Raw genomic sequence first — 16001 nt, 5'->3', positions numbered from 1 at the left:
AGTAACACTTAAATGCCAATTTACATACAGCTTGATTGATTAACAGTAGAAGAATGCATGTAGAGATTTCTGAAATTTTATTACCTTTATCTTATTCAAAATGTATGTCATATTTAATAAATTATAATTACAAATGTATTAAATAAGTTATTATCATTTATATATTTATTTATTCTGAAAATCATTGATAGACACAATCAAATACTGTTTAATTTATTCAATGTAGCAATCATTAAAAAGCAGTTCTATCTTTATTGCTGATCATTGTCTTTATCATTCAGCAAAATTGCCTTTAAATCACTAATAGTTATAAAAATAAACTATAAACTAAATATAGCCTGTATATTGTTTTTTTTTTTTTAATTTAAAATTATCAGGAAATAATACAGTGGACCTCATATAACAGTATTACTTGGTGCAAAAGTGAATAACATTACAAGGTATATTTTATATATAAATTGACTGATTGAAGTTTAGACGCCTATTAGTACATGGATGCCAACTTTAAAGAGATGGAACCTGTTTGGTCCCCAATAATGTTATAAGTGTGCCAAGTCCCCAAAGTTGAAAGATGATGATAAGAGAACTGAACGATAAAAATTATCTTTTTAGATTTAGTGCCTATATACTAGTACAACTTTTTGAGATGGTTTTGTTTTTATAAATTATTTTTCATATGCATCTACACTTTATCATTTACATACATAGTCGTGTAAGGTTAGCCATTAATTATGGGTACAGTTTAAGAGGAGGAGAAGAGTCATGAAAAGTATATCGTTGTACATGATGGGTGGGAGTGAGTCAAGACATTACTATATGGACATTTTTAGTGGTATTAGTGGCATTTGAATTTCTTACAAGCATACTTACTAGTTATTTAAATAAATATTCAGTTAAAAAATATTTGTAGAACATTTTAGTCATTTTTTTCAATGTTGGGATTTATTAACAAAAGTATATTGTTGTACACAACAAAGAGAGAGAGTGTGTGTGTCAAAAACTGTACACATATCTTATAAGGCTATCCATTAATTAGCATATTATGTGAATTTTTTAATTCAAATATTACCGATATTTTCTTATGGAGGAGTAACATTATGCAAACATCATGTTATGCAAGGATCCACTATATAATTAAAAATTAACCTTTAAATTACACATTTTTATAGACAACTGTAACACTTTAATTTGATGAAAATAAAGTACATAAGCCATAAAAAGCAATAAATTTAAAAAGCTATCAATAATAATATATTTACTATTTTCCATACTTGAATGTGTGTCAAACTATAACCTCGCTAGCATAACATACTTTAAACTTGCTTAATTTTTACCTGTAAACTGTCGACCTTTATTTTGTTGTTGTAGTCATTTTCTCATCATACACATCATATTTTGAAAACCTACTCTAAAATTCTATTTGATATTTTGAAATGCAATAAAAGTTAAAATTGCTTGTCTTATCATCCTTTAAAACTATGCAATGTTGTTGTCCTAGTTCCATTAGGAAGTCAGATTTGACATAGGAGGAGAGGGCCAAGTGCTTGCACTGTCATGACAATACACACTAAGTTTCACAATAGTTGCCCTATTCATTTCTTCAATAATACACTGGGAGAGATTTCTGTGACAGTCATATATACTGGCTAGTTTCAGAATATACAATCAATATAATATGATTTATCATCAAAAAATAAAAAGTAAGAAATGTTTTCTCATGTTATTCTTCTCAATCTTAATTGGGAAAACTCAAAGTTTGGTATGATGTATCACATACAAATTGTTAGTCAGAGTATTAGAAACATTATACAAATATGATGAACTCACTGAATAAATATCTAATGAAACTTTCACTATTAAAACAGAAAAATTAACTACGTAATGTTACTATAGTCTGCACAGCAAAAGAGTAGACATGAATCAGCCTGAGTTGGAAGGTTTTATTTCAGATGAAAGGGATGGAAGAAGACATGGCTACCCCTTGGGAGTTGACACTTGGATCTGATCTCTTTCAGCTGCTTTGCTTTTTACACTTCTAAAACATTTTCATACCATCTTTATTGTAATTTTATTGTTTTATTTTTTTAAGCAAGATTTATTACTTACTCTTAATTCTAATGTTATTCACATGTTAATTGCATATCTCCTTCATCCCTTTCATCTGACATAGACTCTTTCAGCTCAGGCTTACTCATGTCTATTCTTTCATTGTTCAGACTATAATAATTAGAATGTTTAAAAACAAAAAAAGTTTTTCCATTTTTTAATATTGAATCATCTTTCTTTAGCTTGTACCTTTTTTTAATCTTGTAAATAATGATACATATATAGTTTAAAATGAATTAAACTTCATGTATTATACTCTGAGAAGGGTACTATATTTAGATAGATTATCTGAAAATTTATTAGATTCTATTGTATAATGCCATAGCAAAATACGAGATATTAATTAATTAAAGTGTGCAAAACATAATTTTTGAAGAATTAAACTTGATTTCATAATTTGAAATTATATTTATAGAATATGAAAAAAATGTTTCAATAAATATTTTATAAAATAAATAAAAAATAAATAGTGTTATTTAGAGATAGACAGTAGTACTGAGTTCCTCATGCAAAACAACTTAGTTATAGCATATGCTGTACCATAAATACATATATTTATATTTATTTATATTATTTCTTAAAAATAATAATATTTAAATTTATTTATTAAATATCTACTCTCCTGATAGAGATCAAACAGTTTTATTTCTGATTCACTCTATCAAAATTTAATTTTATTGACTTTATCAATTTAATATCCTGATTACAACAGTATTCTGATATTATTGTGATCAATTTACTCTGCTGTTTTTATCAAGAAAGAATTGTTAAATGCAGTTATCTATGAAAATTGTCATAGATTTTTATAAAAATTTAATATTTATCTTAAATATATTAATTACTGTAAATAGTAACAGTTTTATATTATTTTTATATTACAGTAGAGCCTCGAAAACTCGGCCTAATGTGGACCGAAGGGTGGCTGAGTTTGTAAAAATGCCGGGTTATCGGGAATGGGGTTAAAAAAGGATAAGTATGCGTGTTTCCTCAGAAAATACTGTACTGTACTTGTATGTATTGTTTGTTTGAGAATACAACAGAGAATAAACTGCCCAAATACACTTAAACAAAGGAAAAGTACGTCCTTTATGAAGGCATAAAGCCTTTACTACATAAAAATGAAAATTAATGAATACACTGTGTACAGTAATTTACCTGATAAGACAGACCTCAGAAAAATACTTTACGAGAGCTTTTTTATAAAGCTGTGTATAAAGAAAATTAATTAACTAAGGATTTTTTTGCCCTACCAAGGTGTGGCCGAGTTATCCGGAGTGCTGAGTTTTCGAGGCTCTACTATATTATAATTTATATTATAAATTAACTGAAGTCATATCAATTCAAACATAAAACATTTTCAAATGTTGTAATTTAACTAAAAATCGTGTGAAGTTGACTTGACAGTTAATTTTAATTTAGAAAACTTTTCATTCAGCAATTTAATTAAAAAGTTGTTAACAATTTAATTTCACAATTTTACAGTTAAGTTTGAAAATATTTGGAAAAAATAATGTAATAAATTTAATATAATGTTTTTAATTTAATATAATTTAATTTTTTGTTAGAATGAAACTTTTAATTTAAAATCTATAAGTGTTTTCATTAAACTGTTTGTTGATTAATTTTTGTTTTATTTTGCAGATTTTTTTTTGAAAGATATCAAAATCATTATGATAACTGAATTATCAGTTTGGCATTTTGCTATTATTTGATCGAAAGAAAACATAATGAAATTACTTCAACAAGTGCCATGCACTTTTGTGTTTGGATGTTGAGTGAAACATGGCTGGGGAAGGCTAAGTTGTATGTTTAAAGGATAAGCATGGAGTTAGATGTTGGAAAATATCTTACAGAATTGAACCAAAGATTAAGGAAAGGATGCAGTGCACATCTCACTCCAGATGGACGTTTGTACTATATGAAGTAAGTAAAATATATTCTATAAATAAATGAAAATTGTAACAACAGCTGTTTATTTAAATTTCTGAATAATATATCAAGATGTACACTGGCAAACTGATTTTAATTTATTCGACTAATTATTCCAGTCTAATTTTCTTAAAGACAAAAATTTATAAGTTATTACTTGTATCTCTTTCAAACCATTTATTATTATTATTTACATTTTTAAAAATTAAATGAATAATTTTAAGTAATATGTTTACAGTTTTTAAACTTGTATCATTGAAATTATTTTAATTTATATAGTTTTTTCAGTCATAATCAATAATGTTAAATTTTTTTATATAAATCACACTGTTATAATTCTTAAAAATATTTTCTTTTTTACACACATTCTTCTAGAAATTATAATGTTGTTGACAAATTAAAATTGTTTAAAAAACAATTTTAATTTAATAAAACAATGTTAAATTCATTCAAAATAAACAATTTTTACCTGTCTAATTTATTTTGTATAAAATTATATAAATTATATAATTAAGTTATAATTATGCAGGAAAATATGTGCTCACTATTTCTAAGAAATGTTATATTGACATTTGTATTGATTGAATAATGCATAAAAGCAGAAAAATTTACAAATTATATGATAGAAATTGTCCTGTATTTCATCTAATTTAGTATTAAGTTAATATACAGAATAAATTTTCATAATATAGTTAATATGATGAAAATACAGTATATATTACTTATGATAATACATATTGATCATACATATAATTAAATACATATCAGTCTGGCCTGAATTCTTCAAGTTAGGTTATTACTAGAAATTTCAGTGGAGATTTGATTTGGAAGGAAAGGCTTTGATTGTTTTGTTTCTTTTTTTATTTTCCTTGTGACCATTACTTAGTAAGAAACATTGCAATCCCTATTGGTTTATTACTGTGGTGCATAGCATGATTGCACACAATAATAATAAAGAAATTAAGGTATCTGATGGAAATATGGCCAATTGGCAGTTTGTATGGAAAATGAAAGATAGCATTAGCATATTCTCCCAGATGTGTCTTTAGAGAGATCTGGACAATTGCTGTTGGCAAAAAGTGCAAAGATTGTTGCCTTTTTCTGGAAATTGCATTGCTTGAAGAATGCAATTCTTATTTCAGTCAGGCTAGGTTACATTTGGTCACATAGTGTTTGATGGGTTGATATGTAATTATTTCATTACATCTATTAAAATTTAATTTACTTTAATCAGTAACCTACTTTTTAAGACTTTTTAAAAAATTACCCAGGTTGTTTGTATGGCTACTCCTGGTATTAATAGCTGCAGTTTTTTTATGTTTCCAAATGAATGAAATGTCTAATTATTTTTTATCCTCATCAAAGAACTAAAATACTTTGTCCCACAAAAAGTTTTTAAAAATCCATCAAATGGTGTCAGGAAAATTCTACAAAGCTCAGCATGGCCATATCCTCAACAGGTACATATCTTAGTATAATTTTATATTTACAAAATAAAGGAAATTAGGATCTCTCTTACTTAGCATTCTGTCCACATTGTGTTTTAGCAGGCATGCTTTCTTGATTCATAAGATGATATGATGTAAATGACTTAAAATTGATGCAACATGTACATAAATAAAACTATGTTCATTGGCTCAACAAGATTCTTAAATTAACAATGCTTGGGTGCAATTTATGCTTTCTTTTTCTTCTTTAGTGTCTCTGGCAGGTTGCTTCCTATTCTCAGATGATCAATATAAATAGCGTAATCTATCTGTAATAGCTTAGATTCCCAATTATCTGGTTCTATGGATCTTGTATAATGTTTAATTGAGATTTTAGATGAAATTTTCCAGTCAAACCAAGCAGTGGACAATTTCATCAAATAATGTACAGTGATAATTTTTTAATAACAGAACAGTATATTCAAGATTGACAAATAGTTTACTGAGATAAAGTTTCTTCAAATTGATTCAAGATAGTGTTTAATCATCATTTTTAATGTAGAATGTGGATTATATACTTTCTTGGCAATTCTATACTGATGCCATTCTGAGCAAATAAGCACAATGATTTTAATATTTCTAGTGATTGCATTTTCCATTAGTAATTGATAAATTGACTGACTTATGTGACAATTATTTCCACACAGCAGATATTCTGTTGAGTGAAATATAGTTAACAAAACAATATGAAATAGTTGGCAATGTAATAACAATTTACTTTCTTGAGAACAATTTCTTTTAAAAATAGGTAGACAAACTGAAAATTAATTGATGAGATGTTGAATGATTGTGGCTTATTTCTTAAAAATATATAATTCTAAAAATTTATTAGTATCATAACAGAACATTTTTAGTGTGAAATAAAGATTTTAGATTGAAAGCATAGGTATAAAATGCTGTAGTTTTTAACAAAACTGGATGTATCGCCATGATTATCCTTGAATTATTGTTAATACATTTATCCTTTCTTTAAACATAATGTTTTTTATCAAAATAAACATAATTAAGCCATAAGTTTTGGATCATTGAATAGCTGGTAGCATTCCTATATACCTGCAGATGCAGGATTATAGAATTCTCAAGAATTTTCTAGTTATAATTTTTTAATGTTTATTACTTTTTAAATTAAAAATTATTAAATTATATTTTTACAAAGAAATGATTATTTACTGATTTATTCTGATTATTGAAGAATTACTCTTCACTTAATGATTAATTGGTGGAAGAACTGATTATTACAGTTAATGATTAAAAAACGAGTAATTGGTACTGTACTCCTTTAATATTGATAACTTATGCATATACATTAGATAATTTGTTAAACATAGTATGAATTATATTAATATTATGTTTTGTATAGATTGTTTGGTTTTGTCATTAAATACAAATCTTACAATATGTATTTATAATAGTAATTTTTGGGAATTTGAAGAAAATGTAATGATTTTCCAGAAATTTTATTATTTGATCTGTAATAAAATTTGATTTGTTTGATAAATTTTAATTTCTAAAGAGGGAAAATTGGAAAAATAAGTAGCTACAATTTGAGAATTGCATTATAATAGAAACCAAACAGAACTATATTAGAACTCACAATGTAGTTGTCCTTCAGTATAATATATTCATTTATGAAGAGTAACAAAAATAGAAAAATCAACTGAAAGCACAGATAATAGCAGTAAAGAACACATCTTTGATATGCCAGCAACTAAGATTTATTTGGAACATGGCTGAAGGAATACATTAAATTCAGTGTATGTATTATATAAAACTAAAACACAATATTATTATTTGCCAAATTTTAAGTTTATAAAGATAAATACTCAGGTTCTACTTGATGCAACGGTATAATTGTTGGTTGGATCTTCATTACATGCAGGACAATGCATATGTGGCTTTAAATTTTTTATACTTATAGTTCGAATGATGGTTTGAATTTATGTTTCTTTCAGTAAAATCTATTATATTCTGTATGACATTCCATTTGGTAACTATTATAACACCTGAAGAAGAACTCAAAAGGAGTTAGTCCAGATAATGACTGTAATAGAGAAGGCATTTCCTGTTTTGTAGTTTGCAAAGTCAAAAATCACTCATTATTGTCCAACATAAGTAATCTGCTGGAGCTGTAGAATTGTGGCTACTGTGGGAAAAGTGACAATGGATATGTTGTAGTGAGTGTAGGAAAAATTTGAATATCATTTAGATGTGTGCTGTGTGACATGAGGCACACATTGAGAAATTGTAATGGGCAAATGTAAAACTTTGACAGTTTTTCAATGTTTTAATGGACATTAGATCATCATTCTCAAATAATAATTAACATAAATACAGTAATTTAAAATGCTATCATTCTTTTTGAAAGACACTACAAATAAGATGAAATTTCATAACTTTATAAGTAAACTATTTTAGAAAATTGCTAGTAATTATTAAATATGTCTATAAATTAAAAAATAACATTCTGAATAAAATGATATATAATTTATTATTTTATAAGCAACAGGAAAGAAGTAATTGTAATTTAAATTAAACAAACTTGTCAACTTAAGCATCTAGTACACGGTAATAAACCAGTTTGTCTAGTCAGTCAAATTTTTAGACAACGCATTAAAAAAGAATTGATAATAAAAATGCTAGCTAGTTTAGATATTAAGAAGTAGTAGTATTTTACAATGTTTGAACAATTTAACTGATTTTATTTTTTGCTAACAATTTTTTCTTCTGCAAATAACAATAATTAAAGTGCAACAATAATAAAAAAAAAATTGTGTCATTAATCAAATGATTATTAACTAGCACAAGCTTAAGAATGAATAACATTAATATATAGTAGATGTAAACAAAATATGAATAAAACTCTCTAATTATTACTCTTATGCCTATAGGTTCTTTGGTTAATATTATTTAGAAAGGTTAGATAATATGTTATAAATGAAAATATCAAATTTTAATATCTAAATTTTAAAATTTTCACAAAGTAAGAAATGTATTTAATAATAATCTAAATATCAAATAAAAAATCATACTTTATTGAAATATTTATCAGGAAACATGTTTTTATAATGGAATTTAATATTTATTATTATTTAATAATATAATCAATGTATCAACAAAACGGTATCAATAAATCAATGATTTATTCTAATTAATACAGTAAAATAAATTATTTAAAACGTTAAAATTAATCAATTCATTTAATTATAAATGTTATAGATAAAATTATTTATCAGATGTTTTAAAAATTGACAATGTTTAATTTATTTTTAAACTTGTTTCAGTCTATATATATTTCATTTTATGAATGCTTATCATTAGTATTTACATAAATCTTCAGTTCTATGACACCTAAATCAATCTAAACTTATTTGTTCATTGTAAATATTAGTTTTCTTCTCATAGCTTGTGTGTAAATGCTTTTATAAATAATACTTTATTTCAACAAATAAAAATAACTACAGTACTGTATTTGTTCAAGGTGAGTGATCCCACAATTTTTAATAGAATAAAAAATATTAATATGCAAACATAAATTTATTAATAATAATAAATTGCTCGTTATAACACTGTATATGTGATGTTTCCAAGTGATATATTATACTAGTTTATTAATAATTTAAAATAGAATGTTTGCAACTTAACTTCAAAATAGATCATAAATAAAACAAAACCCTGTATCAACATTAACTTTTAATTGTAACAAAATTCTCAAGATTTGAACATTTCACAAATACTTTTCACAGATTATTACTGTCATTTTCAGGTGAAATTCAGAAAATAAGAACATCTTAACATGTTTTTATTTTCTAAATTTCACCTGAAGATGACAGTAATAATCTGTGAAAAGTATTTGTGAAGTGTTCAAATCTTGAGAATTTTGTTACAATTAAAAGTTAATTAATGTTGATAGACAGGGTGTTGTTTTATTTATAATAATTCAGAAAAAGAGGAATTTAAAAAAAGTTTTTATCTCTCTGAAATACTGTATAATCGTAATAAAATTATAATAAACTCTAGTACAGTATTTGTAAATTTTTTATATCTAAATATTGGTAATAGTTAATGATAGAACGAAAATATAGTTATATCAAAAATCCTTTAAATTAAATAACAAATTAATAAATTCATCTTAACTGAATTACTTTTAAGGAAATAAATACAATTCATACAAAAATTAGCTATAATTGAAACAAATTAATTTTTATTATATTTACCATTTTTACAATGCTACTTAGGGGCTGTCCACAAATGACATCCACACTGGAAGGGAAAGAGAGGGTTTAAACAAGTTGGACTAGGGGAGAAGAGTTGAGCTTCAGTAGACATCTATTTATTTCATTAAATTTTATACAGTTTATGCATTTCATTATATTTATTTCACCTATTAGGTATAGAAATAAAACATACAAGAAATTAGGTATATTTATATATATATACATATACCTAATTTCTTGTATGTTTTATTTCTATTTATGATATTTTGCATTTATAAATTGATAAAGGTTTTAAGGGGGGTCAAGTTTTGTTGGATGTCCCAGGAGGGGAGAGGGAGTAAAATTTTCGAGAAAAATGCAGATATAATTTATGAACATCACCTTATCTCAAACTGTGCATTACAATACATAATAAAACACCAAAATATCTAAAATAAGTCCAGTGGATTCAGCTTAAAAATATTTGGAATAGTTTTTTTTTGTTCTTCACTGGACTTATTTTAGGTGTTTTGTTGTTTTATTGTTTATCATTTTTACTATTTATCAAAATTTTATGCTTTTATTGTATTTTATTTTTACATACAATATTAAAATCTGGTATATTTGTGTTATTTTTGCCAGGGTTATTATTTATTGCTTAATTGAGGGGGAAGCTATCATTGCAATATGTCATTGCCAAATATATGTTTGCAGTAATAATAATAATAATATATGTATAATGCCTGTGTAAGAAAGGACTACTGGCACAATAAAACATTGTGCCAGTAGTCCTTTCTTGCACAGGCATCATATTGTGACCGCAGGTTGGTACCTCTTTGGCATCTTGTCAGGATGACACCACTGTATCTTTATGAACAGACACAGAAACTGGATTGGCTGCTTAAAAATTGTTGCACGAGTGATCGCGTTTGTGGACTTCGGACCCGAAGGAAGTACACTCCACTAGTTATCATTTAATAAAAATACCCATTTATTAATAGATAATATTTACAAAATCTACAAGATACTGGTTACAAGGTTTTATCATTCAGAAGCTTAGCCTAATTACTAAAAGGAAGTTAGATGCTTAGCACCATTGCTAGAGGGATATATATATATAGATATGATATATATATCATACACTACACAAATCAGAAACATTTAAGGCTTCACAACAGCCCATACATCACACTATAGAAGGCTGTCACACTAAAGATGTGTCATATAATCAGGAAATTCTAAGTACTGATATATATATAAACAGCACATAAAGTAATAGGTTTTTCTGTAGTTATGCTTTGACCCTGATCTGGCACTATACTAGGCACTGATATAAATGGTATTTAGGATACACTCCACCTACACAGAACCGGCCCTACCATTGGGCGAATGGAGCAGCCGCTCCAGGCACTAAGTCCTAGGGGGCACCTCAGTGGTAAAGAAAATTAAAGGAAAAAATATTTTTTTCACTTGGATATTTTCAGGGGGGCCATAATAGGATCTTGCTCCATCCTAAAACTTGCCTCGGGCCGGCACTGCACCTTCACCACTATAAATAAAAATAATAATAATAATAATAAAACTTTACATTGGCAAAACTAATTAATACTGCATTTTTCATCATCATTCAACTTGTTTTCTATCTTTTTAAGTGTAGCATTGAGCACAGTTTTTCGAATTTAAATTTCTGTTTCTGTAAATCATTTCCAAAATTGATGATTACTAGCCACTTCGGTATCCATGCCTATTTCTGTATTGCACACTATTTTCTACTGTCTTATCTGGGTCACTGTATAAGTTACTTTGTTAATGATTTAATTTTGTTTTTTGTGAATGTCTAAATTATTTTAAATTCATTTTGTCTGTGATTTTTAATGGTGGTATATATGCCTTGCTTTTCTCTTATAACAATGTCTGCAGTCTTTTTTATTTAGCCTTTTATTAGAAATAAAATTATTAAAAAGTCAAGAGTAGTTTATTTAGATACATGTTTAGTTAAATACATTTTATCTTGATATTCTTACTTCATTATTACTTTATTACAAAAGTTACAGATATTTGTAGAGTTTATATAAATTTAAATATTAAATTAAAGCTTTAAACTTCATTGTTATCTAAAATAAGTATCTCATTATTTTGTAAATTTAGTTGACTTTAAAGGTAATAATTTTCATTAATATTTGAATTAATAAATTAAAGTCGTCGTCTTATTCTCCTCCTCCTCTTGCTCAGACTTTTCCCATATATTTAGGATCAGCTTGGCTTAATGAATTAAACTTTCTGTAAAATATTTATTCTTATTTGGTATAATCTTTTGTTGATAAATCAATATTTTAAATTTTTTCTAAAATAAGAATAATTTTAATTATGATTGTTCCAGTTGAGTTCTTTTCATTATTAATTTACAGTTTAAGTAATTAAAATTGTGTATATATATATATATATATATTTCTTACATACAAAAAATATATTAATTATAAATAAAGTTTCAATTATAATATCTGTTTTATACCAAAATAAATTATCCTGATCAGTCATTAGCATTAAAGAAATTTTATCTTATAAATGGGAAAATCAATTATTCAGCAAGGAATTAATTTTATATCATTTAAATAAATATTATTACACTGAAATTAAATAAATATTTTTCAAATTTTTTGAACGAAATAATAATACATTTTTTTTCGTAAAATCAGTTTTGAAATCTCTGGTGTGGATTAATAATAAACACTTTTCAAAAACAGGTGTATGTTTTCTACTAGAAACTAGAAATACAAAAGCATGTAATTTAAAGAATATATTTTAATCTAGACTAAATAATTAAATTTCTATTTAATTTATCATTATTAAAATTTAAGCATAATAATTTTTTTAATATTTTTGTATACTAATAAATTCAATATATTATTCATTAATCTAATTCTAAGCATTTCTAAGGTGTGTAAGTTCTTTATTACATCTGCAATATATTGCTAGGTATTTAAATTTAGTGCTTTTTCCTCTAATTTTCCTCTCCTCCTAGTTCTTATAGTCTTTTGGATATTATCAGTTCATCTACATTGAGGTTGTTCTCTTTCTGTTGCATAACGAGGTTCTCATTAGTGCATTAGTGCTTGCTTCAATTGGCTGCCATTCATTTGCAATATGAGACCTGCCAATTAGAGTCTATTTGCCTTTATGATATTGGTAATTAATGGGTAGCTATACAGACACTGTATTTTATCATTGTTTCCTCTTCTATTCATCAGTCACATTATCCTTTACAAGTCCAAATATTTTACAAAGTGCCCATTCTAAAAATCATTTAATGCAGTACTATTTCTTTTACAGAATGCATTTGATGAAACAAATTTGATTTTAAAAGCTCATATTGTTAATAGCTAAATAACTCAATATACAAAATATTTTGTTTTTGAATTATTCCAGTTTATGTTCTTGTTGTGTGGTGCTTTATGTTTCAGAATCATATAGTATCACAAGCTATATAGTATAATGGTTTCTACATATACATATCTTAGAGATATAAATCTTGATGATAGGATACTGTTGAGTGAAAAAACAGTATGGTTGCCAGCATTTATCCTTGTTTCTACTTAGTCATTCTATTGAATTTGGTACTGTGGTAAAAGCTTGTTCCTCTTTAAAGTATGTTTTATCCATCTTCCTGAGCCTTTTTATTGATCAATCTGTTCTCATTGTGGTTAGATACTTTTTCCTTTTTACTTATTTGTAGATTTGCACTTGTTGCATTGTTCATCTCAGTTCTTTGAAAGTCTCTTCTATCTGTATCATATATATCAATAATATCTGTGTATCCAAAGATGTATTGTTAGTAGGGGAGTAACAATTTTCCTTTGACTTAATGGTATACTTTCTTCAACACAATGTTAAGCAGTGGTGGATATAATGCTAATAATTTCCTCATAGTATATTTTTAGGCATTTTACAAGAATATTTGCGAGGATCTTATAAATTGTTTTACCAGTGAGATTCCTCTGTAATTCTCCTGGGTCTTTCTGTCATCTTCCTTTGAATTACTGTGATCATTTCTTTGTTAAAATTTTCAGATAGTTATTTGTCATTTTTTATCTTAAACATGGACTTTTTCATCTAGATCTTTATCTTCATTTTTGATCAGTTTTTCATTGATTTTGTTAATACTTAATGTTTTGTGATTTTTTTTAATTGCTTAATACAATTTTGTTTCTTTAATTAATAGTGATTTTATTGAATTGCACAGTTTTATCAATTGGATTCAATAACTCCTTAAAATATTCTTTTTTTCTATTTGCATATTTTTTCATTATCTGTCAGATGTTTCATTTTTCTATAGTATAATGTTTGTATTTTGGACAAAACTTTGTTGTATAGAAAATTAGGCCAACATAACTTTCTACTTTCATCATTTTATAAATGTTGCACCATGTTTTCAGTTTTCATTGTAGGTATTCAATTTTTTTTTCTTTCCTGATGGTCTTCTTTGTCTTCTTACATTTAATTTGATTTTCTTACTCATCAGTTTTGTCATTCAATCATATCGTACAGACTTCTGTATTTTTCTACCGTTGCTTTACATCTATCATTGAACCATTACATGCTATTGTTCTATGACTTAAACATTCATTTACTGTCTCCTTAATAATAATCTTAGTGTCCTTCCAAATAGCTTCTGTAGGTCTATCATTTTGGTTTATTATCTTAATGTTGTTTTCTATACAACTTTGCTATATTATCCTGGTTTGAATGTACTTTAAATTTAGATTGAATTGTTTAGTTTGTGATCATTATCTATGGTATCTGGTGTCAAGTTTTATCTTTTTAATGGCTTTCACTAGGAGGTGATCACTGTAACAGTTCACACTTTGGTAATTTCTCACATTTGTTATAGGCTGAAACTACAAATAATTAGAATGTCAATTTGCATGTTAGCATGTTTTTTATTTGAAGATATCTAGGTTTCTTTATGTATATCTTTCTTTATCATCTGGATAGTGCTGACTGCCAAACCTTGCATTTCTGCAAGATGGCACACTCTTATACCTCTATCATTTGATATTTTATGTAAGCTTTCTTTCCTTTAGGTCTCCAAAAGCATTCTTTCTGTCTCACCTTTGCATTAAAATCACTGAATACAATTTTTGCCTTTTGAGGGAGTATATGCAATCATTTGAGCCAATCTACCATAAAACAGCTTTTTGGGCTGCAATTTGAAAAAATTGTAGACCTATAAACTCCCTTGCTATCTGTCTGTTTGTCTGTCTTCCCTTAATCTCAGGAACAGAGTCAGATAGATGAAATACGAGACCAGATATTGAAACCTTGGGAGCAGGAGGCCTCAATTAACTATATACAAACTTCAGATGCAAACTGGAAGTCATGTTATTTTAATTCAAAACTTTCCTCAGAAAAGTGTTAGATAGATGACCGGCACAACTCTGTTGTTAAAGGGAAAGTATGATGTACAGGGGCAAGCCACTACAGGATCATGTATTTTAAGTTAAATAAATTAAAAATTTCAGCTCAGCATATTGACAATGTTACAACAAATAATTGCTTGTGTCTTTGTCTTCCTTTTTCTTTGTTGGTGCATGTATATTTACCATTATAATAAATATTGCACTGTCCTTTTAACATGTTTCCAACAATCCATTATAATAAGAAAATGTTTTTTGCCAGCGTGCAGTGAAAACTTATTTCCAATGCATGGAAAACACTTGTAGACGATCCGATATAGGGAGATAGGTTTTAAGAATGTACATACGATAGCATTTATAAGTTCCACAATATTTATTATAACTAATAATACTGTATAACTATTTTAGAAATTATATGATTTTTGTTTGTATAAGTTAGCATATTTGAACATTTTTATAGAATTTTAAAAGTTTTAACTTGTTAATTTATAAAACAAAAATTTATTAATTTTTTGTATATCAGGTAAATTTATTTATTCTGGTTCTCACTTTGAGAGTAATTATCATATTATTAATTATATTTGTAATTATAACCAAAGTGTTTTAACTTATGTTTCTTCTCCCCCACTGTTCAGACATTTGTCTTTTTCTATTTATTTTTGCTCAATATAAACTGAACACCTTTGACTTTTCCAACTTTTCTTCTCCTTGATCTCCTCTTCTTCTAGACCTATTGCATTTATGAATTCTGGAAAGTTGAATTCTTTGGACCAGAAGTCAGTTCAAAATCAGAAGAATGTGTTTGATGATGCGGCAAAGTTTCACACCAGAAACATTGGAGTGTCAACAGCGAGAAACAGACAGGATGCCAA

The 16001-nt window shown here is 26.5% G+C and overlaps 1 protein-coding gene across 3 annotated transcripts in view; it reads left to right on the top strand.

Annotated features, from left to right (window-relative positions):
- LOC111639654 (FERM and PDZ domain-containing protein 4-like) overlaps positions 1-16001 on the top strand; it is a 169350-nt gene that overhangs the window by 92910 nt on the left and 60439 nt on the right. For all 3 annotated transcript variants that reach the window (XM_023385572.1, XM_023385584.1, XM_023385578.1), the window contains one exon: positions 3748-4029. In XM_023385572.1, the coding sequence (XP_023241340.1) occupies positions 3929-4029 (101 nt within the window). In that variant the 5' untranslated portion in view covers positions 3748-3928. The remainder of the gene's footprint in view (positions 1-3747; positions 4030-16001) is intronic.

Source organism: Centruroides sculpturatus, unplaced genomic scaffold (assembly GCF_000671375.1).
Source record: "Centruroides sculpturatus isolate CEXI.00-Female unplaced genomic scaffold, Cexi_2.0 scaffold212, whole genome shotgun sequence".
Lineage (NCBI taxonomy): Eukaryota > Metazoa > Arthropoda > Arachnida > Scorpiones > Buthidae > Centruroides > Centruroides sculpturatus.
Note: the sequence above shows the minus strand (reverse complement) of the source record. Positions and strands in the feature narration are given on the sequence as shown.